The sequence below is a fragment of the Hippichthys cyanospilos genome, chromosome 16 (genome assembly GCF_059441005.1).
Source record: "Hippichthys cyanospilos isolate Australia breed blue-spotted pipefish chromosome 16, RoL_Hcya_1.0, whole genome shotgun sequence".
NCBI classification, from domain to species: domain Eukaryota; kingdom Metazoa; phylum Chordata; class Actinopteri; order Syngnathiformes; family Syngnathidae; genus Hippichthys; species Hippichthys cyanospilos.
Window position 1 is genome coordinate 15514056 of NC_142384.1, and position 27989 is coordinate 15542044.

The 27989-nt window shown below is 40.7% G+C and overlaps 4 protein-coding genes and 1 non-coding gene across 6 annotated transcripts; 1 reads left to right on the forward strand and 4 right to left on the reverse strand.

The window, feature by feature from the left end:
* Nucleotides 1–1048: 1048 nt before the first annotated feature.
* s1pr5a (sphingosine-1-phosphate receptor 5a) lies at nt 1049–4962 on the forward strand. 2 transcript variants are annotated; one of them, XM_088437793.1, is made up of 2 exons: nt 1049–1360; nt 1982–4962. In XM_088437793.1, exon 2 carries the CDS (start codon nt 2223–2225, stop codon nt 3426–3428), a length of 1206 nt encoding a protein of 401 aa, XP_088293919.1. In that variant the 5' UTR covers nt 1049–1360; nt 1982–2222; the 3' UTR covers nt 3429–4962. The 2 variants fall into 2 exon arrangements, with proteins under 2 accessions (XP_088293919.1, XP_088293920.1); XM_088437794.1 differs by having other exon boundaries at nt 2062–4962.
* Nucleotides 4963–5288: 326 nt separating this feature from the next.
* Nucleotides 5289–7771, reverse strand: spc24 (SPC24 component of NDC80 kinetochore complex). The gene is made up of 6 exons (XM_088437465.1): nt 7655–7771; nt 6972–7141; nt 6675–6816; nt 6399–6503; nt 6153–6229; nt 5289–6076 (listed from the first exon to the last, which is right to left on the reverse strand). The coding sequence occupies exons 2-6, from the start codon at nt 7129–7131 to the stop codon at nt 5967–5969; spliced, it is 594 nt and encodes a 197-aa protein (XP_088293591.1). The 5' UTR covers nt 7132–7141; nt 7655–7771; the 3' UTR covers nt 5289–5966.
* A 139-nt stretch (nt 7772–7910) lies between these two features.
* Nucleotides 7911–14118, reverse strand: kri1 (KRI1 homolog). Its single transcript, XM_088437011.1, has 18 exons — nt 13941–14118; nt 13744–13820; nt 13560–13659; nt 13383–13482; nt 13019–13076; nt 12895–12944; nt 12661–12763; nt 12453–12530; nt 12217–12338; nt 11728–11947; nt 11238–11408; nt 10808–10883; nt 9992–10098; nt 9625–9775; nt 9418–9548; nt 9029–9093; nt 8861–8956; nt 7911–8780 (listed from the first exon to the last, which is right to left on the reverse strand). Exons 1-18 carry the CDS (start codon nt 14023–14025, stop codon nt 8261–8263), a joined length of 2310 nt encoding a protein of 769 aa, XP_088293137.1. The 5' UTR covers nt 14026–14118; the 3' UTR covers nt 7911–8260.
* On the reverse strand, nt 9164–9261 carry LOC148410894 (Z30 small nucleolar RNA). Its single transcript, XR_015868280.1, has one exon. It is a non-coding gene; the product is annotated as a Z30 small nucleolar RNA (small nucleolar RNA).
* A 3220-nt stretch (nt 14119–17338) lies between the features above and the next one.
* On the reverse strand, nt 17339–27984 carry ldlra (low density lipoprotein receptor a). The gene is made up of 18 exons (XM_088436775.1): nt 27716–27984; nt 24150–24278; nt 23960–24082; nt 23008–23388; nt 22808–22930; nt 22604–22726; nt 22404–22523; nt 22182–22307; nt 21908–22079; nt 21258–21485; nt 21043–21161; nt 20813–20952; nt 20556–20697; nt 19842–19985; nt 19467–19718; nt 18744–18821; nt 18504–18667; nt 17339–18200 (listed from the first exon to the last, which is right to left on the reverse strand). The coding sequence occupies exons 1-18, from the start codon at nt 27768–27770 to the stop codon at nt 18144–18146; spliced, it is 2676 nt and encodes an 891-aa protein (XP_088292901.1). The 5' UTR covers nt 27771–27984; the 3' UTR covers nt 17339–18143.
* Nucleotides 27985–27989: the final 5 nt, after the last annotated feature.

Below are 27989 nucleotides of genomic sequence, written 5' to 3' on the forward strand. Positions count from 1 at the left end.
TACCGATGAGATCATATGTGTTTCTCCAAAGGATATCCCTGGCTTTTCGAGGCACAATGAGCCACTTTCCTGTTTGGAGAAGCTGGACTGCAGCCCTCACTCACCCTCGTCCCCAACTTGCGTAACTTCCTTGGCTTTCAGAGTCAAACACAGCACTAATCAGTCAATCGCAATTGAAAACTGATGAAATTCCCCCATGTTGGAGCGAGTCTGCCTTGCGCTTTCTTCTCTCATGGAGGAACAAGTTGGAAGCCCAACTCCAGCCTTTTGGTGCAACAATTGATATAGATTGAAAATAATGAATAAGGCATGCATGATTTTTAATGAGTCTCTTTTGGATCAGTGCAGTTTCTCCCTAACTTGGTAATGACAATAGTGAGCACAGCAGGAGAGAGCCAGATAACAAACACAAACGCCAACTACAGCCGTTAGTACTTGTTCATTTCTTGCAAGGTTTGATTTGCATGATGTCAAATCTGAATATCTTTACGGATTAACCAAAGTAACGGTATGTGGCCAATGCATAGCTTTTAATGTTCAAAAATTCTCCCTGCAATCTGAAAGCAATCTTTTTGTTCAGTTGGTACTATTAGCCAATTTAGCTTTTGTTGGTGTTGTTCATTTGGCAATGCTAGCAAAGCTATTGAAACTTGTGGTTTGCTAGCTTGTAAATGGATTCCTAAATAGTATTGGGTTTATGTTTTGTTCAGATAGCTATATGTAATACTTGATCTGTACATTTCAGAGTTCATACTTGATTTTTTCAGTAAGTGCTTGAATCAATACTTCCACTTTTGGATGACCTTTTTTAAAGTAGGAAATGGATGGATGGATGGAGGACTGTTTGAAGTCAGCTGATGAAACTATTATTCTAACTATTCCAAACTTCAAAGTCAAAGTCAAAGGCGATCGCTTTTGTTCTTTGTAATATTATATCAAAGCATGATTTTTTTGGTATGTTTTATTGTTTTTTTGTTTGTCCAGTTTGTCTTGCTTTTATTTATTTCTTGTTTGTCCTGCAGCCAAGTCAGCATTACAAATATTCATCTATTTTCAGTGGCTTTACCTGATCAAATAAAGCCACCAAAGCAGTAAACATTTCAAATAAATACATATTGAAGGCGTCACTCTCTTCCCCGAAATCCGCTCGTGCAAAGGGTCAAGGCGGGGAGGGAGAGGGACGAGTGAAGGGCACCGCAAGTGTGGAACAGCCCACTCGGCGTGGACTGCTGCCCCGGCCGCGTCATTCCCACTCATGTCACTGCAGTGCTAGGAGCTCGTCACCGTCTTCCTCTGATACTGCTCGTCAACTTTTCGCTGGAGTTTTCACAACTTTCCATCCCCCCTCCTAATTTTACAGGTACGTAAAAATGCTTGAAAGCTGTTTGGATCGGACTTTGATTTAATGCGTGTTTTATTTGCACTTAACTCTCCAACCTAAGAAAATGACGATGTAGCAAACAATAGTGTCCGTGGTAACACACACATACAAATAAAACATAAAAAAGTAAAATTTGAATAGCATATCAGTCGGGGGAAATGAGCCATTTTGATGGTTAAGTGATTATTTCAATATACCGGACATTTTTTTGCCATTCTGACTGGGAATGTCATATTTTAGCGCCTATATTTATTATTTCTGCCATTTAATTCGTTAACGTGTTTTTAAACTACGTGTGTAACATAACGGCGTAATTTTAAAATAAATATATATTTTGGGGGGCGTGTGTGTCAACTATTGACTCATTCAGAATTCAAACTTGCATTTTTTCTCACACAACTTGGGCGGCTTTCGCCAGCGATGTTAATTTATTGCCGTGGTTAGCTGTCAAATTGTGGTGGCTTTTCCCATCATGATTATTATTTAGTGTTTTTGGTATGAAACAGAGTTATAAACATATTTAAAAAAATGAAAGCGTAAAAAAAAAAGTTTTTCTTGACTGAATTTTCTGTTCGTTTTCTCCTCTCTTTACCTTTGCAGGTTAGTGTGCAGCGCCCCCCCGTGTACAACCCAGGCACTGAAAAATGTGATTTGAGTGATTTGGAATTTTCAAACCGCAGGAAATCCTTTTTGACCGCATCAAAGGAAACGCTTGCACGCCACACTTTAAAGTTCTTTACAAAGAGGAAAACAATGTACAGCCATAGGACTCTATGATCATCTGAGGATTTAAGAGAACTGCGTGAACAAGCCTTGAAGTAAAAGTGACAGAAGCAGCAAGATGTCAACAGACTCTTCCCACGCTGCTTACGCCGCGGCAGCTCCGTCCGAAATGGGCATGTCCCCATCAACAGGAAACCTGCTTCGGATGTTTCGGGAGTACCAGAGTAACGCGGTTATCCTCGAGCACTACAACTTCACAGGCAAGTTGAAGGAGAACAAATACAAGGAAGGACTCAAACCGGAGGCCATCGCCTTCCTCCTGGTCTGCCTGCTCATCGTGGTGGAAAACGCCGTGGTGCTCGTGGCCATCTGGAAGAACAAGAAGTTCCATCTGCCCATGTACTATCTTCTGGGCAACCTGACGCTCTCCGACCTGCTGGCGGGGTTCACCTACATGGTCAACCTCATGACGTCGGGCTCCAACACGTTAAACATGACCCCGGTGTTATGGTTTCTGCGAGAAGGGGGCGTGTTCATCATGCTGGCGGCGTCCGTCCTCAGTCTCCTGGCCATCGCCATCGAGCGGCACGTCACCATGGTGAGGATGAAGCCGTACCAGGGCGACAAGCAAGGTCGAATGTTCGCCCTGATCGGGGCCAGCTGGGTGTTGTCGGTGCTGCTGGGCATCCTGCCCGTTCTGGGCTGGAACTGCATGGGTCAGCTGGACCAGTGCTCCACCGTCCTGCCGCTCTACGCCAAGAGTTACATCCTCTTCTGCGTCACCGTCTTCAGCGCCATCCTCATGTCCATCGTGGTCCTCTACGTGCGCATCTTCCGCATCGTTAAGTCCAACACCCAGCGTCTAGGCTCAGGCCCGCAGAGGAAAGGCCTGTACCGAAAGTCCCAGAAATACATGGCCCTGCTCAAGACCGTCACCATCGTGCTGGGAGTTTTTATCGCGTGCTGGTTGCCCCTCTTCGTCCTCCTCTTGCTCGACTTCTTCTGCCCGACCAAAAGCTGTCACGTGCTCTTCAAGGCTGACTATTTCCTGGGCATCGCCATGTTCAACTCCCTCCTCAATCCCATCATCTACACTCTGACCAGCAAGGACATGAGGAGGGCCATCCTCAGGTTGCTCTGCAGTCGCTGTCTTCTAACCAAAGACGGACAAGTCAAGAAGATCGGGATGCCTTTCCTGGAGTGCAGCACCAGTAAAACGGACGCGGCTTCTCACAGACTGGAGGGAGTGGAGACCACGGTGTCTTCCGGGAATTTTACACCTTCTACGATAAAAGCTATATTCCCGAAAATGTCCAAGACATGACACTGACTTTGCAAGAAACACGAGCACTGACTGGAGTTACAGGAATGGTGTTGCACTCGACCTTACTGGTATTACTCTTTTATGAATGTGAGAGTGGGGTTACAGTCGCTCAAAAATGTGTTTGTCTATGTGCGTCCTAACAGTAAAGACGCATACCTTTTGTTAAGGAGTCACTATAACACAATTTAGCCATAGGTTTCTTCATGTTTCAATTAATTTGTTCTTAATTTGAAAAGAGTGATGTACAGTTACTGTTGTGGCGTTAAATTGCATTTGCTGTGACATACGGAAACTTTTATAGATCCCCTTGAAGTGTCTTCACTTACCCCCATGTGAGAACCACTGCCTTAGCCTACCTTTGATTTCTGAAGCCATTTTCCTTGCGCAACCTTGTCTCCATAGGTGATGGTCGATTCATATTGTCAAAAAGAGCTTTCAAATGATGCGTTGTATAGCTCAGCTCACAACAGTACGGTTTACGGTAAACTTTGGTATGCTTGCGTTTCCACTGTCGGGTGTGCTGTCGAGCAAAAGCATAGGAAACATGACAGCAGTGAAGGACTCATCTCGTTTCCGTTTTTTTTTTTTCACAATGACATGTAGCTCTTGTTTAACAGAATGGTTGACAAAAACTGCAATTGGGTTCAAAATCAAATTGTTTTGTCCAATGAATGACTTTGATTTCTAGCTCAAGGCATCATACTGAAAGGACAGCAAAATTCCAGATTCAGTTTAAAAAAAAATATCGTAAGTGAACTGTAAGTCTTCTCAAAGGTCCTAAAGCCTCCACAAGGAGAGTGTTAATCCACTTTCTGGTGGAATGCCATTTCATCTCACCACTGTTTACTTTTGAGCAAAAACTGAAATGAAAGCGTTCCACTTTGTGCAGATGTTTGACATAAATTACAGCCAATTATGCTGTCCATCCAAACGAGTGGAACCAAAGCCAGAGGATGAGATTTACCCATATCTCCGCTCCTTGTGTAGCAGATAATGACATGTTGCGAACACGGAGCATCCACACCCAATCTCTGCAGCCAGAAACCATGTAATTTCTGCCATCTGAGTTTGGGTCCGGAGAAATGCAGCGTAGAGCCCCCCCCACCCCAACATCAGAGACCGGGCAGCCCAGAGAAACACCGAAGACGTCATATGGTTCTCTTTTGGTTAGGTTTTCATCTTTGGGGGTCCTTCAAACATATAGCGATGGATGACGCATGGATGAAAGAAATTAAGCTGTTATGCTGTGGCTTAAGAAGTTCAAATTGGTGGTGGTGCATGATTAGGAGGGCCCTTTTATGTCCTTCAAAAACAACAACAATTTGCAGGCTGCACTGTTAACATGTTAGAAGCATTTCATTGAAGCAACAGATGAGTGAGCATGTACATGTGTTAAGAGAAAAGTTGTAGTTCTGTTTTGTTTGTAAATATGTATCTTCTGATGAGTCGATCAGAACTGTTCTTAATGTAAATTTCTTAAGTTATGCTAATTTCTATGTGTGCACTGAATAAAATATTTGTATTGCCATTTGTACATGTTACTAGAGTGAGTGTTTTTATGTGTCTTTGGTGTAAATTTGCAGTTAAGTAAAAAAGCAGTCCTGAAAACTTGAGAGTATTTAAATCAATTAATTCATAATTTAATTACTACCCCTGACAAAGATTCCAGAATAAACTCAGGTTTATAAAAAGCTGAGCTCAAATATCTTTAAATACTGTATAGATGCCTATTCTAAAACTGTTTTCATATATAAGGCACATTGCAAAATAAGGCACCTAGAATAGAAGCTACAGTGGTGGCTGGGGTTGCATTATGCATCCACTAGATGGAGCTGCTCTAAAGGGAATGCCAACAAGCAGTCAGATAAGTCAGGCAAACTTTATTAAAAGACATTCAGGAATTAAGAATAAAGATGATTTGTGGAAAGTACTCTGTGGAAGAATGAGGGAAAAATATCTCTTGATTACATTAAATGTTTATATCAATGCCAAGATGAATAAAGAGTTTAAAAGAAATTGCAATTCGGTATAAATTGCTTCCAAATTGAAACAAAAACACACAGTTTATGCACTGTATAAGGCGCACTGTCAGCTTTTGAGAAAACTTGACGGCTCTTAGTTGTGCCTTATAGTGCGGAAAATACAGTGCACTACAAGAAGTATATTGTATATTAAGTAGGCATATTGTATTTGGTTAATCTTTTGCTAGTTCCCTTATTTTGTTTTTGTATATTTGATATTACATTATTTAATTAAAGGACAGTAAAGTCATCCTTACGCTCCTTTAAAATGTGTTTAATTGCAAAATAAAATTTGTACAACATTCAATAAGAAAGCACAAGAAAAAACGATCAATTCTAATACTACCCGACAATTATAAAAAAACGTGCATATTATAAAAAGAGAAACATCTAGTGGCTCATATTTGCCTTGAATAATGAAGTTACGACTTAGTCATTCTAACGTCATTTTCCTATTTGTGCCGCTGTTGTATATAAAGGACAAACCTTGCTCATTGATAAGCAGAGTTCCACACATTCACTCATTTCCCATCTGTCCGATCAAGCTCCATAACTTCTCAGCTATGTCCTGAGAGTTCACAGTGGTGTCCATATTGATGGGAGTTGCCACATCTTTTCCATAATGCACTGCGAGCCAAGAAACTTGGTTACAATGATACCCACGCTTCAACTTCCTCCCAAAAAAGAAACCACAAGATAGTACCTCCTTTCAGGATGTGAGGCTCCGTATCATATTCCCACTTGATCTTGGTGATTAGGTAGTACATCTTAACAATATATCTGTTGAGCAAGATCAAATATAGAGTAAAAATCACATCAATTGGGCTTGAGTGAAAGATGGACAATCCTGGCTCGATCAACCCTCCAGAGCGCTGGAGAATTTCTGCGGTCACTAAAAAGTGAGGACGGGCTACATGACAACAGCAATGACTGAAAAATGCACACTCACATTGAGGACGGGATGACCTCAGTTGTGTCTTCTTCCACCTCACACTGCAACATTGTGAGGTCGTTGTCGGGGCTCCTGAGTCGTTCCAACTCTTGTTGCAGATACCTGATGTTGTGGTTAAAGATGCGGACAAAGAACACACTTGTGTAGGTCATTATTCAATGCAACACTAGTCAGATAACTGTGAAGTTCATAGCTTTTAGAGCTAAGATGTGAAATGAGATAGAGGTTGCCTCCAATTTTTCATACGCAAAAAACGTCTGCGTTCAAGGATACTGTAATTCTGAGTCCAACGTTTGACTTTTGACCATGCACGACCTAAGTTGGTCCTCCAGGCTTTCCATTTCTTTCTCCTGTTGCCGTTTCTCCTCCATATCAACAAGCCATTGGGCCACACCCTCCTCTAGCTGAATACACTCTGCAAGTCAAAAAGAAACATAATACGTTGCCCCCCGAATAGAAAAACAAAGTTGGCAAGTGAAATAGCTGCATCCCATTACTGTACAAATCCAAAATTGATCCCGAACTGAAAATACAGTAAAGTCAGTTCAATTTGCACATCTGAATTAATACCTTTTAAAGTCTGTGTCACAAGATCTCTTGTCTTCAAGTGTCGGTCATAATAAACCTGTTGCTCGTTCCTCATTCGAGTTAGGATCTCAGGTTGACTGTTGGCCAATTCCAGCAGTGTGTCCAGAGACTCCTGAAAGTCTTGGAAATTATCAGCAGACATTTCGATGACACTGGGCAGAAGGAAAAAAGCACTTATTAATAATAATAATGGGAAGTCACCCTGCACAAATACTTTTGTTGCACATTCTTTGAATCTACCGTACATACGTGCACACTATTGTAGGTATCTTGCGGTGCGTTATCTTTAAGGTTCATACCTGTTTTGTTAATTTTTTTTATACCTTGTATCGGTACTTGTATTTCGTAACAAATGTCCCTATTTCTCCTTTAGTGTCGTCTACGCACGCCGCCTATCGTAATATCGTGGGGTTTACGTACACAAATGTTCGTAAACAACTATGTCAGATAACTTGTTTTAAATACATTTTGTTAATCGGAGTATTTCCAAATATGCCTCATCGTCATTTTTTAAAATGTTTCAACGCATGCTTGCATCGCAATGGATACGTTACGACGGTACTTCAAATAAGTTACGCTGATATCGTGTATGACACACATCAACGCAAAACCCCAGGTTAATGTATTACTACAGATTTTAGATCAAAATGGCCAAGCGCACCTACCGTTTTGCCCCTTTTCTTGATTCGAAGTCCTAAAATGTTATCTGTAAAATGACCAAGTCTCAGTTGTACCAACGTTGTCGTATTTGGATTCAAATATGCTCAAGCGCCCGCCATAAGTATTTTCTTCTTTGTTGTGCTATAAAGTGGACGTTGTAATACCGCCCTCTGCTGCACAGGGGTGAGCTAGCATACTGCGTTCCAGTTGAGCCCATTTGCGTGAGGAGTTATGGTAAAATACAAAAAGATTACATGCAAGCGTTTTCTTTTCACATTTATTACCCAAAAAGACATGTGGCTATGACGGATTACTAAAACAGTGAGATTCAGTTAATCAGTGATTGACTGACTTCACTAACAGACACGGGAAAAACTGGCAACTGGAGTGCACTTAATTAGCGCTTTGACAAAAGAGCAACAAGCGATCACTTCTTAAGCATCTTGAAAATTTCCCCACCACTGGAGAATGAGTCCTGATTTATGTTACAACATCCCCAAATGAAATCAATTCTCACGTTGTCTTGACTTAATAAAAAGTGGAAAATAAATGATATTATTTGGACCATAAAATGTAGGCTACTGCAGCATTCTAGAACTAGTGATTAATGCTCAGCTAACCACTTTTTTCTTCTTCTCTTCCTTCTGTTGTTCTTTCCGTTTTTGTCGTCCGAGCTGTCTGAAGAAAAGTCTCTTGGGATTCAAACCGTACGCCTTCAGTCTCTGTTTACTAAACTCTTGACCTCCGATTTTCACTCCGACCGTTCCTGATTTGTTATGTCCATGTGATCGCTTGGGCTTCTTCTTGGCTGGATTGGGCTCTGCCTCGTCTTTAACCTGAAACTCTTCATCAGCAGAAAATGGCTGGGGTTCCGTCTCATCTTTAACCTGAACTTCTTCATCAGCGCAGCGTGGCTGGCGTTCTTCTAATTTAATCTTTTTCGTAAGGAACTCCTCTGGTTCCTCTCCAGATCCAAACTGCCGAAGAGCTTGAGCCGTCTCGTCCGATGTATCCATCATAGAGGCCATGCCGCTGTCCTCTGCTTCTCGCTTGTGCCTTTCAGCATTTTTCACACGATCGCGTCTCTTCTTTCCCATCGTGGGCTTTGCATGCGCCGCCTCATTATCCTTTCTATTCATTCGAAGGAGATAAAGATGTAAGAAATGTTGGATAAAAACAAGGGTAGAAGATCAGTGTGTGTTGTAACTCACTCAGAATACAAAGAAATCAGTATTTGTCTTTTCTTCTTGTCATTCCGTGATTTCATTTTGTAGTTCCTCAAATCATTCATCTCTTCATGGTCAGATCTGGGAAGGTCAATAGAGGTAAATAAAGCCAAAGCTACCAAACGTACGGCCAACTACCGTAAGATTCCATACCTGAACATGCAGGTCTTCTTCAGAGAACACCATCGATTGAGATCTTTATCATCTGCACTCAAGATCTGTGGAATTCAGAGAGCCCATCAAGACCAAAAAAAGCATTTGTGATGATGTAGTTAGGCATCTTGTGGTCTGCTCAGAGAGAAGATTAACGTTTATTGTCATTCCCTGGTCAGAGCTCTCCGCTGAAGGAGGCAATACCAGATCATTTAGAAGGCTCATCACTGCAGCACATTGTAAATGTCCAGCTGTATGATACATATTGAGGAGGAAGCAAGATTTATTTAACATCGACTCAGTGTGTGACATGACATCCGCTTCTAGAAGAAGTCCCTCAATCGGGCCACTGCATAAGACTATGAGGTGTGCGGTGTTTCTATGCGTACCTCATCGGTGGACAGACCAAAGTCGTTGGCCACGACCTGCCTGTAACGAAACCTGCACGGGAGGTCATCGATGATGTCTTCATAGTCCAGTTTATAGTATTCATCCAGGTACTGCTCAAAGCTCTTTTCCTCTAAAATATTAGCACACGCTCATTTAGATGAAATATTAAATATTTTGCGAGCATGCTGGAAAATCCAAACACTTACGAGGATCAAACACCGGTTTTGGTTTTGTGACCACTTCTGCAAAGTGAGACTTCCTCTTCTTCTTGCCCATTTGAGGTAGATCTGCCTTCTTCATTTTCTTCCTCTCCTTTTTAGACATGCTGCGCTGGCTAGGGTCGTAGTCGGCATCCATCTGTTTCAATATATGGAAGATGCCTCACCAATTCTGAGTAGACCTCTGACTACTAAAGCCTCAAAACTTGCAGATTCTACATGTCTTGCAAAAATTCAAAATCATGTGCAATAAGTCTTGGTATAACAAGTCAGCAAGCTACCACATATGACAAAGTACTCGTATAATGAATGACAGTAATCAGGTGAGAGTTGCGGGTACAAAGGATCAACGCACGATGAAATCTTGGTCATCGCAGTGCGGCTCTGAGGCATCATAACCCGCTTCGTCTTCATACGTCTCCTCTTTCTCTTGTCCCGTCCACGTGTCCCAGTTCCAGTGCTCTGTTTCATCCAAACAAAACCTCTTAGTATGATGCCTCTCTCAAGCGTGATGTGGCTAAACTAGACAGAAACAATCTTCATAATGACATATGCCATTTTCTCCAGAGATATTTGCTGGCAATGACATCTTCATTCGCTGACCTCAAAACTTTGGTACATGAATTCCAGTGGCACAAAGAGGCTTCGTAATGCTTCACTTTTTTAGCCAAAGAGAAAAAAAAAAAAATAATAACATGGCAGCCATGGGCTGTTCATTGCTTGGTACCTTCAAATAAAATGAACTTATTCACAGTCATCAATGCTATGTTAATGACAGTCAAACATCCATTTTTTAACTGGAATGCCACTGACTGCTTTGTAAATCAAAAATCTATTCACTAATAATCTAACCTGTACTGTACGGTAGTTTGATTGCGTGCGGTACCAAAACTGCTAAAACATAAACATTTGACGTTTGCCATCATAGCCCTACTAGCTGCAGACTGCCAGAAACTAAGCAGAACCCCAGACAATGTGTAAAACAATTATATTTTCCAGTAAGACTCAGGTGTGTATTTTATATGCTGCTGGACTGAGCAACAAGACTCTTTACGAAACTGCGATGGAGGAGTATGATAAGAATATTCAGTATTAACAGACTCCTTCATTTCCGACAGATAAGGAAGGTTTAGCTGCCCTCCGCTGGTTAAAACGAATGAACAAACTTTACCTTCAAGTTGATCGTCGTCTTCAAACTGCGGCTTCTCTTCTTCATGCTCTTCATAGTAATTATCCCCAAAGAATTTCTGGAAGTATAGAAAAGGTTCATTTAAAATACAAGATAACCACTGAAGAGTTTTCTAAAATGTGGGGCTTATACGCAATGCATACAAATGCAATACAATATCACTCTTAACAAATTCATAACATAAGTCAACTAATCAGAACAGATGATAGACCACTATAGGGTTTCTGGGACCTACCGGGCCCACAAATTGCAGCAATTTATGTAGCCGTACTACAATTGATGGCCTTTGACATGCATTGAGAAGTAAAAGCGCTCTAAAAATGCTGAACTGTCCATAAAATGCAGGCTCATGGGCCATACCAATTTGAGTAAGATTAAAAAAAAAAGAAAGAAAAATTAACTGTGCATCCACCTGCATGAGTTGGTCGTGGTGTTGTGGATCAAAGTCTCCATCTAGATCAGCCTGACTAAAAGCCAGCTCATCGTTGCCAGTAAGCGCCTGAAGTGTCTTCAGCTTCTCCGTGATCTCCTTTCGCTTTAAGTTCTTCAGTTGCTTCAGCTGCTCCCGTTTTTGCTGTTTCTCCTACGGCAGTTGAAGATAAACCACAGAAAAACACAATCAAGCCACGGCCATTGAGTTAGGAGTAAATTTATACGTGAAACCTTTTTAGAAAAAGATTGTTGACAGTTTTGATGATTTGTTGTGTCTTACATTTGGGGTACAAATTCCAACTCTTTGCTAAAATGTAATTAAGCTAATGTTTACTGAAAACCTTCAGGTTTTCTTCATGTTGATGTATTTAACTAAACAAAAAAACAAAACAAAAACAGATGCTTGTCTAAACTTAGCTTGAATATCGGCGACTATCAGCGCCAATGTCGCAGTACTTCTGTTTACATACCATGTTCTTCCTTTCTCTCACTTCCTCCCTTTTGCGTTTTCTGCGGTCGTCTTTGGCACGGACGGAGGTGGCGATGTTGCGAGGGTACGTCTTGATCTGATGAGCGTCGGGCTCCTCAAAACGGAAGTTGTAGTTTCTCTCGAAGCTCTGCTGTTGCTCCAAGAACATCTCGCCTTCCTCTTCAGAATCGTCCTGAACCACCTCCTCGTAGGTCGGGATCCTCCAAACAAAAAAGTTGGATCGCGTGATTGCTCCATCACAGACAACCATTCATTCATTCTCTATAGTATCGATCCTGCTCATGGTCACTGGGATCTAGAGTTTATTATTTTGTGTCAAAAAATAAATCAATAAACACTCTATTTGCCATTCAATCACAGGGCACATTTAGAGACAGACAGCCAATCACCCCCAAATTCATTCGATCATTGAGCGGAAAATTTACCCACGCTAAAAGGATAACAAATCAAGGGAAAAAAAATGGATTACCTCTCGTCGTCATCTTCATCATCATCATCATCATCTTTGTAGCGTTTGTTTAGAACATAGTCTCGAAGGAAACATTCCTTCTCATCCAGTTCGGGGTCATTCCAGTAGTCTCGTAGGTATTTCTATCACAACGTTATAAAATCAGTTAAAAATAAGCCCATAATATAAATTGTATACAAGACTTAAGACATTTATGTGGACGATGACTTAAAGACAGTCAAACTGCATTTACTCACCATGTCCTTCACTTCCTCAGGACCGTCAAAATCCGTCTGGCCTTTGAGCCACTCTACATAGTCTGCCTCTTCTTTGTCCTGTATACACAAGAACGTCAACATGTTTCTAAGGCTTTTGTTCACATTTAGGGACTCCTGTTTTGCTATAACTTGTGCTACACCGCTGTCTTAAGCATAAAAACATTTCTAGCACATTCTCCGTTCTGACCTTTTCTTCCTGTGTTTTCATCCTCCTAGTTAGCAGCTGGGAACCCCCTTCTTCACCGCTGCCACTGTCTTCATCATCACTGTCTTGGACAAACTTTCGGAAACTGAAAGATATCGTTGTGGGCGGAGTTTATGTTAGCTGTCATGTACCTGCTTTGAAATGTTATCACATGTGGTTGACACGTTAAAAAAAACTTTGAATGGATTTCAAAAGCATCAAAAAGATTGTTGGTACCTTTCTTTCAACTGCTTCTGTTCCTGAAGGTAGCTGGGGGAGGAGGCCCTCTAAGAAAGAGGAAAAAATCATTTAAAACACATCTTAATTACTTGGCAGCAGTCTTGTTCGCGAAAACACCTACTTCTCGTCTTTTGGCCGCCTCCTCATCATCACTGTCACTATCTTCGTCCTCATATTTTCTGAAGGATAAAATACAAATGGCAATCAACCTTCAAAGCACTTAACCACAGTAGATGTTCATCTATCACACAGTAAAGCACTTAAAAGCTCTTCGTACATTCATAGCTACAGTTTCCCCTAATCCTTTATTTTCTTTTTAAAAAAATCGTTATTTTCATTAGGGTGATCTTAGCTCACGTGACTAGGGGGGACAGATGATGTACACCCCAGACTGGTAGTCAAACCTTCCTACATATACCTATAGACAAATTAAGGGACCTAATTAAACATAACTGTCACATTTAGAGGGTCACATGGACACACACCCTTCCTTCTCCAGTATGACTTTACGCTCATAGTCCTTCAGGTACATGGGCTTCACTTTTGACTTGGAGGTTGACGGTTTCACATCTATGCTGGGTGTGTCTGACCAAAAGAAGAAAGAAGAAATCGTTTAGTCGAGGAGTAAAGTCACTCCAAGCAAGGCAAAGGTGATTAATCACCTGAGTAGAATTTGGCATCTTTCTGATAGATCTTAGGGTCTTTCTTCTTCAAAAGTGACAATGTCCTGTAAAAGTCTCTCTCAACCTCTGGATCCAACTCCTAGCAAATCAAACCAAAGTTACATAAATTACGATACTTTCTGAACTGCTGTTTACAATTTGAAGAAGGGAAAGCGATGCTAACCACTTCACTGTCGTCCGAACTGGACTCGGATGATTCTGACTCATCGTCCACGTTTCGATCTCCAAACCGATCTTTTACTGCAAAAAGACAATAGTCAAAGTCAGCGGTTTCGAGAAATAGCAACAAGTTAGCTTATTTGCACGTTAGCACAAGACACAAATATTTTAGCCAGCGTTAGCTAACATAATCACACTTACGCTTCTGTAGCTCTTCCTTCTGTCTGTATCGGTCATATCTTTTTGCAAATTCGGTGTTGATTCTAAAACCCTCTTCGTCAGACATGGTACGCTTTGTCTTTAGGACGTGTTTATAATTCAGAAGCTAGTGAAACTAGCATCACAGTTGACAAGCGCGTGCGAAGAGGTGAAGCACGTGGTTTCCGTTGCACGTACCTCAGTTGTACTGTAGAGGGCGCACCCACACTGAAGTGATGTTTTTGATCGCTCCAGAAATCAATGCTCAAACGACGCATTTTATAACTCTTTATCTTTTGACAAATAGCGATTTTATGACATGTAAAATTGTAATATATGTACAATGAGAAACATAAATTAACCCAAAGCGAAAAGTCGTAGAAGCTCCCCCATAAGGCAAGAATATGATCAAAGAAACTTTATTTATGTGGTATAAATAATGTATCTATACATTTATTTATTATGCCAGTACCAACTTATAGTGATAGGCCAACCAATTAAATGCTCTTTTTATAGATGGCAAAAAGAGGTACTCTTAACCTATATACAGTATCCCTATTCCCATTTTGTTTGGTGACGTTGGTGTGACTGTTTTCAATGTTTTAGGCCCTAAAACATCGAAAACAGTCACACTAACGTCACTAGCCCTAAAATTTAGGGCAACAACAATGTAGAGATAGCCTCTTTCTAGTCCTGCCACTTACGTTTCTTCAGTGTTTATCACTAGAGGCAAGGCCAAGTTACGTATCTGACCAGTGACCACAGTGTTGGTGTCATCGCATCGCAAAACAAATACTGGGAAATGCTGTAACCGTTTAGGTGCTGGTAATCCTATGGATGAGGGGAAAACATTTGAAACATGATGTCCATTGGTTAAATCATGCATGTGCTCTTAAAAAATGCAAACATTCAGAAGGTTTGTCCATGGAAGAGAACCTAATGGATCCTTAAGGTTGTCACTGCAAAGAAATTGAGAAAAAAAAATCTGGCCACCCAGATAAAATGACAGCTTTAACCTATTTCAGGCATAGTTGAATGGCGTGCACAAAATATTGACAGTTCACGGATGACAGGTGAACGGCCTGTGTTCAACTGAAGCGTAAACACGTCCACTGACAAATGATGAAGCCTTCTTAGAAAATCATTTCTGTACCTGATAAAGCTTAGGCGCTATATTCTATTCACCTATTTTCTACTGTGCTCGTCCTTATCATCTTAGAGTGATTGAAAATCAGTTGCACGGCTTTTATAGACCATAATTTGAAATTCATGAAAGCCTGAAATTTTCAATGCTTTTTCTTTCTCTCACACTTGAAATCCAACCCATAAATCTTGACAGCATTGCAACACAGTTTGGTGATGGTAAAAAAAAAAAAAGAAAAAAGATAGTTCTTACACAAGAGGAAAAATAGGGCAGTACGCATAACCTTGTGCAGCCTAATTAATAATTAATGTCAAGGGATCAAATATACTCGCTTAAAAACTGTGGATCTCTGCTGTCAGTGCTAAAACAAATGTTACCTCTTGACTGAGAGTTTATTTTTGGTATTTAGTCAAGATATGGTTCATTAAAAAAAAAGACTGTATGTTATCTGTAACCTGCATTTATGGTGGGCTTGTTGCTTGAAGAAATATCATAGCACCCCTTCCCTCGCACCTCACAAAGATTATTTGGCTCCAGCTTCCGTTCATGCTCAGCCTTGAACTTTGCACACGACAACTGTAGAAAGGATCCTGTAAGTTGACCTCATGACCACCACTGAAAAATAGATGTAACGAACCCTGCTAACTAACAATTGTACAACAAATATACATGGATAAAAAAACAGCATACACCCCTTCTTAAGAGGTGCCGGATTGTTTCGATATTCTTGTATGGTTGGAAGCAATTCAATGTCCTGAACCGTTTTTATTTTATATCAACGTGATCTCGCAGTGTGGGAGGATTTTCAAGAAGGCCCAAAGCCCTTGGGTTTTTCCTTGCAGCGTGACATCTGGACTTTCTCGGAAAGGAAATTCATTTCTAAGTGCCTCTGTTAGCCCTCCCTGAAAAGAAAGCATAAAAAAATGTCACGTGTTCAGCCGTGTCTGCATCACACAGCTGTTTGAACGTGAAATACGGAGCAGCAAAAATGTCTCATAAATATTTTAAACGGCGTGCTACGTATTCCACCCCACACAAAATGAATAAAACAAATAAAATTTAAACCTCCCATGCGCCACGGCAACTTGTGGATGACTCATCAAGTAGCCCGTTTTAAGTCTTCATTTTGCTTCATGTTGGAAGATCTCCAGATCAAGTTTTCTCACAACTTTTTTTTTTAAATGGCAAAAAAAATGTTTCAGTGTGCTATTAGAAATTGTTATTTGCAGCTTTGGAAAAAGCCCAACACATGCAACGGCTGGTAAGTATGAAAATTTGTGTAATACTATTATTTCACACTAATTTAAATATTTGTGGTAATATTTGTGGAAAAATACAAAAGTCCAGAGCATTTATAATAAATAGAGGTATTTATTTATATACAGCAAATGTTGACAACAAAGGCTGAGACACAAGTATCATTTTCTTCAAACAGAACAAATATTTACATTTATGAACACCCTATTTACACACAAAACCTGCACTGCTGGTGGGTAAATATAAAAAAAAGAAAATCTACACATATGTACATCTCCACAAACAATTAAGATTCTGTACCTTCTGCCTGAAAATCCAAGAACAGTGAACACCACAACAGCATGTTTGTTGGGTGTACTAATTCACTGTAAATAGGAATTAATACAAATTCTCTCCAGCATGATAAAACAGAGACTTTTAAGCAAAAATAAAAAGCACCATTCACTCACAAAATACAGGAGCTCAAAATGACTGTGGTGAGGCACGTGTTTTTCTTCTGTCAGGAATGCTGCGATAAGTTCTCCTAAGGGAGGTTATAAATATACACGTGTTGTAGTATTGTGTATTAGGCTCCGCCCACTGGTCACACATGGATGCATAAAAGCTATTCTGAGGAATGCATTGGTAATCCTCTGACACAAGCAGAAATTGAATCAAGTCTCTCCAATAAATAGACCAAAAGGAAGGAGCAGCATGTGGCAGAGAACAAAAACCCTGACATTGATGCAGAAGGCGTAACTTTGATTCCCGGCCATGATGCCTGCTATCTATTTGACAGTGTCGGTCCAAAGAGCGGATGAATAAAAGGGTTGTACAATTGTAGGTGTACTATTCAAGGCACAAACCAGTGTGCAGCATCACTTGAGGTCGTTACTCCAGAAAAGTGAATATTACCCATCAATACTGAGGTGTTTGGTGGTAAATTACACATGAAGATAAAACTAAAGCTGTTTGAGACATAGTGGTTAGTACTGGCAGTCTCACACTTTTCTTTTTATAATGCACATTCAACATAAAACAATAGTACAAGTTGTGTTTTGAATAAATTTCTCTTTTGTTTTTGCTTCAACAAGAGATAGAGCACTCACCCAAACATTTTGTCACGGGATAATTAGTCCTTTGTGCACTTCTCTATCAAGCCATAAGCAGGACGCCTTAAAATGTCAAATTTCGGTACATTTCAAGTGGTAACTTTAATCATAAAGTGCAAAGCTTGCATAAATTTAGTAGCTTAAAGGGCCGCTTCAATCGACATCATATCAAAATGTAAGACACCGTGTCGCATATTTAAGCCTGACATATCACTCATGTCCAGGCTGAGTTGTCCCAAATTTCCATTTGTTCATTATTTTATTTCATAGAGAGAAGTATACTGCATTAAAAAACATTTTGGGAGGTATGATGTATCAAATGGGTATTTCATACCCAGATTACTGTAAAAGAAGTAACTTTTAGGCTAGCCTACAGAGCCTAATAAGGCTATGCTAAAATAATACCAAGTTCTTCTTTTATAGCCAAAACAAAAATTGCCTTAAAAACTGCAAACCTGTTGTTTCTCAATGTAACACGATATAGTATAATAATGTATCATAGTACATCAGCGCGATTGACCAAACAAACACAATCAAACTAAATTTCTTCAGTTCTTGTGTTGAGTTCAGCTCAAGCTAAGTATTATGTCTGGATTAAAAAAAAAAAAAAGACAGAAAACGACCAAAATGGATTGAACCTGAATTTCCTCGAGGTGTTGTTGCTGTGTGACGATGTAGTTTTTCTGATCCCGTAGTGTACCATGTAAGGTTAAGCTAGTTTTCAGTGAATGTAGGGTTGTCTGCCTCTTCGTCCATGCTCACAACTTGTTTCTGATGAGACAAAAAAAAAAAATCAAAGCCACAATTTCAAGGTTCAAGTAAGATGAAAAAAAACAAAGATCGCCCGGTGTTATTACTAAACTTGTGTCAATAGAAACACAAGAAATGTGATAGCAGTGAAAAAACACCCAACCATTGAAGTCTTAGTTGGATTTTTAAAATAACAAACAAAAACAGCAATGAAAGAGACATAGAGTCTCCTGTTTTAAATGTATCATGTTTAAAAAATCATCTAAAAAAGCTCTATTGTTAAAAATGATCCCCTATTTACATGAACAATACCCGTTAACTTACTTTGGGGTAGGAATACCCATCAGACCCGTGGTTCCTCCAAATGTGCACTTGGTCCTCCGTGGTTTTTTGATAGACAGGGTTGTCAAAGTGAATTGTGTTGGTGTTCTTCAGCTTGTAGTTCTTCCATAGCAGTACACCAGCGAAAGCTAGCATACAGACGATAGCTACACAAAGATAATCAGAGTTAAATTTGGCACAATGGATATATCAGTATTGGTTTCTGTCACCAAAGCTTCTCACCTAGAGGTAAGACAATGTACAAAGCAGTTGGAGTGCTAGAAGACGTCGTAGGTACTGCGGCAAAATCACTGCGATTGTCTGAAGAAGAAATGGACATAATCACGTCACAAATGATTTCTTTTCCATCAATTGATCCAAATGTTGTAAACAGGAATTAGCTTTAACATTTATGGTATGCATTTTTTTCCCCCAATTAAAAGTATGAGGTAGTCTATGGGGTCTTGTAATACTGATACACTCTTATGTACGTACCGTAGCTGATGTGACAAATCCTGCACTTTATTAATACTTCTGTAACAGGTTAAGATCAGAAGCCTTCATTATGATACTTCTGCATACTTTTAGACAATTTAGATGATGCCAGAAAGTAAGAAGGTACGGAAAGAGTACATCTGTGGTTTGCTGTCCTCAAAGGGCTCTGTATCACGCAAATCCAATTTTTGGGAGCTTTTGACTATGTTTGAATGCTATTTCCTCACCAAATATGCCCCCAAAAAGATGCGCTCTAAGTACCAGTCCCACCCAATCAGAGAAAATAACAGGCTCCCCTCTTTATGTCACTAATTGAGCACATAAGTTATGGTCATCTACATATCATGTTGATCTGCTATCTTGTAGAATAGCAAATTTATGTATATATTGTATTTTCTTTTGGGATAATATGATGATTTCAACAATTTTCACTGTCAATACAATGTTATTATCATTTTTAGAGGGCCTTACCTGGGGAAGTGACCGGAACTTGTGTAGTGGTCTGCTGGTCTTTGGGTTTTACCGGCTGTGGCGAAGTGTTCCTAAATGCAGGCGTGTTAGTTCGGATCGGGGGCCTCGTGGTACTCTCTACTGGTTTGACCACAAGTCTAGTACTTGTGATGGGAGCAACGGAAGTATGGGACTTGGGAGGGACTGTAGTCAGCGCAGGTTGGTCGGTGGTTGGAATCTGGGGGTGCATGGGAGCTTCAGGTGTTGACACCACTGATAGAATACAGCAAACAAGAACAGTTAGCAAATGAATGGAATACAACCATCAGACAAATGATCACGATCAGATAAATGTAAGATGAATTAAGGTCAGATCTCTGGCTGTAAAAAACATACTTGGTACACATCTTCTCATGTCACTTGCTAACATCATGTCATCAGGACAAACGCAGGTATATTTCGGGGGATGTCTGCCCACTTGTGGTGCACCCAGGCACATGAATTCACAGCCACCATTGGACACCTGACACCAATCTCGCCCTGCAAAATTAGTGGAGAGTGAAAGAAACATTTGAAAGAAGATCGCCATTAAGCTTTTTCCTAATACTTGAGCTTATATGTATGGGTGTAACAGCTTTTGTATTTGTTTTAATACGCAGGTCGATTATGCGAGTTAACTGCAGTATCTGCACTCCAAACCAGGTGGCGGTAATGCGCCTAAATCAGTTTGCTACCAGGCGGTAAATAAAAAAAACACAAAGAATAAAAATTGTATCATGAAAAGCAATGGGTGATCTGAAAAAATAACGGGAGGAAAATTATTCTGTTCAGGACTGTTGCAATTAGTGAATCTTGGCAGTTTAATCTGATTCCAAATGCTACAGTGTAACTATAGCTGAGGCTAAGTGCAACACAAAGTACGAGTGGATAACAAACTGTTACTTGCATTATTGTCTGTTAAAAACAAATTAACGTTGCTTTTCCTGCTATATTGAACCCATACTGCACAGTGATCCCAAAACTGAGGTACGGTCTACTACCTTTACCAATCTCCCCAAATTTGTGCTGATAAAATTTGACCTGACGGAAACGTCAGATGTTTTCACGTACCAGCAGGCTGCTTAAGGTTATGATACAGAATAATGTCATCCGGAGAAGACAGGTGCTCTGCCACTGGAATGATGTCTTCACCAGTCAATCTATTGGCGCTGAAGATAGCATTGTTACTGACGTCTGTCCAAAACACCCGATCCTTAAATGCACAAATAAGACGAAATAATAATGACGACCCTGGACTCGACAAGGCATGTATGGATTTAACGCCACGTGCTTTGACGACCAATATTTATCCGGTTGTATGTTGGTACCTCAAACACGGTGAGTCCCAATGGGTGGCTGAGCTTGTGTTCATCAAAAATGAGGGTGTGCCGCCCCCCACCCTGAACATCGATACTGGACAGGGTGTGTAACTTTGAGTCCACCCAGTAGAGCCGCTGGTTCAACAGGTCTAGCGAAGGGGAGTAGGTGAGGGGAAACAGGTCAGTCGTCCTTCAAATCAAGTGGAGCAAATACAGAGCAACTCGAAGGTTGGGTGTACCGAGTGTTAGTCCATTGGGCCAAGCGATGGTGTCAGTAACCAGAGCCATACGGTCACCGCCGTTTAGACCGCCCTTTTCAATTTTGGCAGGATTCCCCCAGTCGGTCCAGTAGACAAAGCTGGCCGGACAAATACATGCATAAATTATTGCAGACGCGACACTGACATGAGAAACATTTTGTCAACAGTCAAGTTGGTACGGGAGGGCGACTTACTTGCTGTAGGGGTCGACCACGATTGCGCGGGGTTTGGATAAGCCTTTGGAGAACAGAGTCTTGCGACGCTCACCATCAGCAGTTACCACAGAGATGGTGCTGCGAATACTATCAGTCCAATACAGGTTTCTATGGATCCAGTCAAAGGCAACACCCTCAGGTGCATCTATGTCATTAGAAACCATTACAGTGTGCTGAGTAGAGTCCTCCGCTGAATCCATTTGTGCTCTGGAGTGTAAAAAGAACAAAAAATATGAAAAATGTATTTTCACATGAAAAAACATGGAAGCATATCAATCGTTGTAATTAGGCTAAATTACGTTGGACATATTTTCAAGGACGTTCAAACGTATTACAAAATATAACAACATATGTAAATTGATAACACTTATTTGCAAGTGAACATGCATTAAAACTTTTAAAAATACGTTCAAATGAGTTTGCCCGTCCAAAATGTTTTTTTCCACTTTGGGAACTCCGCACTTTTGTACTGGTTGACTTTTCAGGGGGCATAATGTCCCTGAAAACTTTGAATATTGAATATATCATTCATCGGTATCTACATATTAAGAAAAACAGATAAACACGACATCTGATGGTTTGGTGAGTTAAGGATGAAAAAAATTAAAAATAAATTAAATCGAACTCACCTGTAGATCTTCTTTTGGGAGATGTCCGACCAATAGATCTCTTTGGTGGCCATGTTCATATCCAGCGCCACAGCGTTCTTTTGTCGAGGGATGACCTGCGTGTAGTCGCTTTTGTCCAGGGTCATTTTCCTGACTTCATGGCGATTGGTGAAGAAAAGGTATGCGATTGTACCTAAAAGTTTAAAGTTGACACGTTATGAAAAATAATCATTTAAAAAAACAGTATTTATTGGACGGTAAACATTCAAAGAGATCATGGCAAGCTGCATTTTACCAATGGCCTTGCAGGCTTTAGTGGATGGGTCAACTTGATAACCTTCTTCACAGTCGCATTTGTAACTGCCAATCTGGTTAACGCAGATCTGGCTGCAGGTGTCTGGGTTGCCACACTCATCAATATCTAATGAAAAATGAAGACCACAGGAAATCCTCGATATTTCTTGATATATCAGGCATCAATGGTGGATGTTTTTGGGGATTCTTCCATTTTTTTTACCTTCACATTGATTTTTGTTGATCAGTCGATATCCAGTGGGACAAAGACACTCGAAACCAATTTTAAGGTCGTTGCAGACATGAGAGCAGCCGCCGTTGTTGAAGAGGCATTCGTTGAAACCTGAAAACAAGATTTCCAACGGACATAACAGGTCAGCATTGTCAGCTCAAACTATCCTGAATGAGTATCTCAAAGCTCACCGCATTCCCTTAGCGGCTCATCTGACCAGTCCCTGCAATCACGGTCCTTGTTGCAGACCTTATCTAGGCTGATACACTCCCCGCTGCGGCACTTAAATCTGGTTGCACCGTCACACTGAGTTGCTGTACAGATAAATAGAACAAACATCAGCTAAAGGGAAGTTCAAGTGTCGTCAAACTGCCTGCAGGGGAATGGTATCATACCATTGATACAGCCTCTTTCATCACTCATGTCCCTGCAGTCGTACCGATGGTTGCATTGGTGGCTTCCATGAATGCAATTACCATCATCGCATTGAAACTCATCAGGACGGCAGGTCGGACGGGCTAGAGGAATGCAATCAGACAGGCGTTGGGTTAGATATCCCGGTTTTGAAGCTATTTAAAATGCATTTCACACATACCGCAGTCGGCTTCATCCGATCGATCAAGGCAGTCGGCTCCTCCATCGCACCTCCAGTTTCCGTGAATGCACTCCCCACTACGGCAGCGGAATTCCAGTGGAGAGCAGCGGTGAGCTGGAGAAGAGGCGGGCGGCGCGGTGCCGCATTTCTGGGGCCACTCATCCGAGCCGTCCGCGCAGTCGGCATCGCCGTCGCAGACCCACAGACGCGGAACGCAAACGCTGTTGTTGCACTGAAAAGAGGCACCGCTGCACGTGGCTGGCGGACAGGAGGCTTCGTCACTGCCGTCATCGCAGTCCGGTTCCCCGTCGCAGACAAAGGAGGTGGACACGCACTGGCCGTTTGTACAGCGGAATTCTGTGTGGGTGCAGTTTTTGGGTCCTAAAAGGTAGGAGACACAATGGAAAAGGTAGTGAGCACAAAGAAATCAGCGGAAATCCGATCTCAACCTATTTTCAGTAATGAAGCCCCTGCGAATGATTTTTCCAGGCAAGTACCCCTGTGATACGTAAATCTGACTCTTGGTGTAGCCGTATGTCCAACACATGTCATCTAATCCATTCTAGTACTTTGTAGACTGCAGTGATCCCCGCTATTTGGCACTATATTTCGGAGAGATGCGCTATGAAGGTTCCCTTCATGCCAAACAGACGGGTTAACTGTAAATGCACATGCCACGGGCACTCCTAGGACGGAAAACTACTGCACTACACATATTCACTTAAATCAAATTATTAAACCTTACTTAGTGACTGTAATGTTAGCGCACAGGCACTCCTACAAGGCACGTGATTGGCTTCTGCCACGACCATTGACCAATGAGGGCAAGAGTGGATTACTACTCCTGGGTAGGAACAGATTACAACTCCTGCCCACATTGGTCGATGGTGGCGCCGGGAGCCAATCACGTGTCTTGTAGGAGTGCCCGTGATAATGTGTGCAGATTCCTCACCACAGTGCTCTTCATCAGCTCCATTCTCACAGTCTGCTTGCCCATCACAGCGCCAAGTGTTTGGTATACACTGGTGAAAGCGGTCGGCACAACTGAAATCTGTTGGTCGACATGTTTTGGCCACTGCAAGAAAAAAGCAATAGTGTTTGAGATTTTATATAATGGGACCTACATGTATTTTCATACTTACAGCAAGTAACAGGAAGTTCGTCCGTGCCATCTCCGCAATCATCTGTGCCGTCACACGCCCACCTGACGGTGATGCATCTTCCGTTCCCACATGGGAACTGTTTGCTTCCACATGTTGTCAGTGCACCTGCTGCAGAAAGGAGGTATCAAAATGATACTTTTTGTGCATTAATCCTAAAAAGGTTCACTATGAATTAAAATGATGTGTGAGTTTTCTGGCGTCTTCCTACATTCCTTAGCCATGCATTGTGAATATGAATGCGAATGATAATGTTTTTATTTTTCACCATAAAAGATTGGGTTTTGATTAGGTCCAAAATTTGCTAAAATGTTTAATTTTGTATGGCAGTAAATGAGCCCGACATAGGCTAAATTTGACACCTACAGGGTGTACCTCTCCACCTCCCGTTTGCAAGCATTTAGAAGGGATGGCTATTGTTAATGGCTATTCGAAGCAGTCCAAATTTAGTCCAAAACAGTCCTTTAAAACTGGGGTGTACCAGTATTTATTTATGAACGTGGTGACAATTTTGCTAAAAAAAAAAAAAGTAGAATTTGTGTGTTGTTTAGCCTGTCCAATGTAGTGTAAATTAGTCTAAAATAGTTGAAAATTAGTTTTAGTTTAGTTCATCCACTGTGTTCCAAATTTACTTTGAATTTTGTTGAAGATTTATCCGACTTAGTCCAGAAATAACTGCAGCAATGAAACTTTAGCTTTTCAACTGGATTTGGACGTTTTTCGGACGGACGCGAGTAATGCCTTTTCAACGTACGTATTTGTCGAGTGGATTAAACGGATAGCATGTTGATATAATTGCAGTCCAAGACCAGTCCGGTCACGAACCGACGGAGGCGGTCTCCATTTTTTTGGGCAGATAGAAATACTTTTCTGGTGCATCATCTGGTGAGCCTCGCACGCCAAAACTTGTTTAAACACCACCGAGTCAAAAATGAATCGAGTCTCGGCGCAAGCATGATTCCATCAGCAGCAGATTTCAAAATCACAAATAAATGTAAGTTTCTATAGCATAAGGTTGGCTTCATTTGTGCCTAATGAGTCATCTGACGAAAAAATAGGTTGACCCACTAACCTCCATTTACAATGGAGCCGCTGAACTGAAAACACCATCTGAACTCTTTGGTGCATTGCACATTACACCGAAATAGAACACAATCCATCACTGTGGTCTATATGAGATTAAATAACACATCCAGATTGAGAATACAGTGAAATCTTTAACCGCATTTGAATTTGCGCCCACGTTTAAATGGAAACGTGACTCGAAAGAATTTTCTTCATCGCTATGGATATCATTCAAAGCAGTAAATCACAAGACAAACATCTGGCGCCTTTGTCAGAGTTGGAAGTCTCCGCTGTTGTGGAAAAATTTATACGTTCAAGTTCTTAAGCTCTTAACCGTAAAGTATATTATCTGTAAAGCGATATCCGTTGGGCTGGTGGTGGTTTCAAACAGTATTCTTTACTTGAGATGAACAAATTCTGAGAAAAGTTTAAGATAAGTTGTTTAACCTCAAAGCGAAACTTGGCAAAAGTAGCAAAAATGTCAGATGTGACGCAAATCAACTCGTCAGCCAATCTTGTACACATAAAGCGGATTCAGGATGTTTTACATTGTGTTTACATTCACGTCAAAGGTTGTCTTCACAATGCAGCGGCCTTTTTTTTTTTTTACATATAGAAACCTTGCAAATCAATGCAGAGAATCAATAAACTATTGAGCTATTGATTACTTACTAATATTTGATCACTTGTTTGTTATTTATCATTTATATTTAATATTTATTCATCATGAATTTTTTCATTATTATCCGATTCCATTTCAGATTTTTATTTGTTTATGTTTTTATTTTTAAGTATTTTTTTTTAAATTGATGGCACTTAAAATTCTTGTTTGATTTTGTGCGGTGTGAATGAAAATTTGCTTTTACAGATTGGAACTTTTACAAGATATCCTTTCAGATGTCTCCTGCCTTTGTCTTACTCGCCAGGTAAATGAAAAATATGAATAAAAATATTCAATTAAAAAAAACAAGTGGCAAAAAATGATTTTGGTTATGATTATGAAGTACAGATACTTGAATAAAACTAATTAAGTAAAAAGTGGTTAAACGTCAGACTCTGACAAGTACTCAAGTACAAAATTAAAAACAATTTCAATCAGGATTAGTGTCCCAATTTTTCAATCAATCAACCAATCAAGGTTGCAGTTTGAATGAATTATTTCCTTTTTTTTTTTTTAATGCCGTAAGATATGTTGGTTTCAAATATAGGGAGTGAAAGGTTTGTCCAAAAACAGTTTAAAAAAAAAACAACCTGAAATAAAATACCTTATTTATCGGACTATAAACCACAACTTTTTTCTCATGATTTGAGACCTGCAGCTTATAGTCCAATGTGCTTTTTCTGCTGCATTATTTATTTATTTTTTTTGCTCGTCTTATATTCCGGTACGGCTTATAGTCCGGAAAATACAGTATTTACTTCCCACCACTGTTGCACATTATTTATCCATTGAGCTTAAAGTTCAGACCTAGAAAAACAACATTGACATCATCGCTGGCCTTATTGACTGGGAACAAACAAATATTGTGAGAATAAATGTGCTGCCAAATTTTGCTGCGTTTTATCGATTAGAAACTGTTGCAAAAGTTCACGGACTTTTCCGGTAACTAACTGCATTAATAAACACTCCTACAGATTTAAAAACTAAAACAGGAAGACTTGACTTACTGAAGGGAAATGGGACAAAGAATGAAGCTATATCTAATTTGAGCTTCTTTGCACATCCTGTATAATTATCTTTTTCAAGTTAAGTCCAGCTTTTCAGATTAGTCAACTCTACGAGACTGAATGGGATGCCAGTTTGAACATGTTTCACAACTGATTTTCTCAGACCCAGTTTACTGGGTGGGAACAGGTCTGACGATGTGTGACCGAAACTGGAGGAATTCCATTCATCTGCACAGTTTTAAGGTTTGAAAAAAAAAAAGAAGTGGGGGTGGGGGGTGGGGGGGCATGGGCATAGAGCGGGAAGAAAGCAATGTTGCATCATGTAGAACTACCAATCATCAACTTCATCCCATGCTGGATTTGATGAGGTTTTAAAAAGGCAAACAGTGCCCACTTCCACTTTATGAATGACCAACTGTCGTCACCCGCTCTTAGAAGCTGATTGGCTGCGGGAACCGCTGTGTACGGCGTGGCCAGAAATGAAAAACACATCACAAACGGCGGTATAAATAAATCCTGAAATGGACTGATGAGAGATGCGGGAAAAGCGTGCCAGCTCTTATGTTGATAATGATAAAAGAAGGAAACTGGCGAGAATATTTTTGTCAAGTGGAAGAAAAAGAGTGGGAAAAATTTGACCTACATTCTGGGAAAGCAAGTTTACCACCCCCCAACCATATCATCCTGCATCCGGTACTGTCAGAATGTGTGGGCAATATAAACCCAAACAATGATCACAGACCTATATTTGTTAAACATTAAGAAACGTTTGGACTGTTTGAATTTCTATGATGAAAAAACGAATTTGAACTTACTTGTTTGAACTTGGGAGTAGATTAGAATGACCAACAACACGCAGAGCGCTTCCATGGCTTCCACGCACACTGGAGGATGCACAAAGGTTTATTTTATCACGGGAGCAAAATTAGAATCTAGAATTTCAGTGGAGCAAAGTGATGCCGCCGCGAGGTCTGACGAAAGCGACGGTCCTGCGCTATGCGATGTTTGGCAACAACACAAGACCCATTTCAATGTGGCCCACCGAGTGGGTGGGACCGAAGGGGTCCAGGGGGGCCTGCGGTTAGGAAG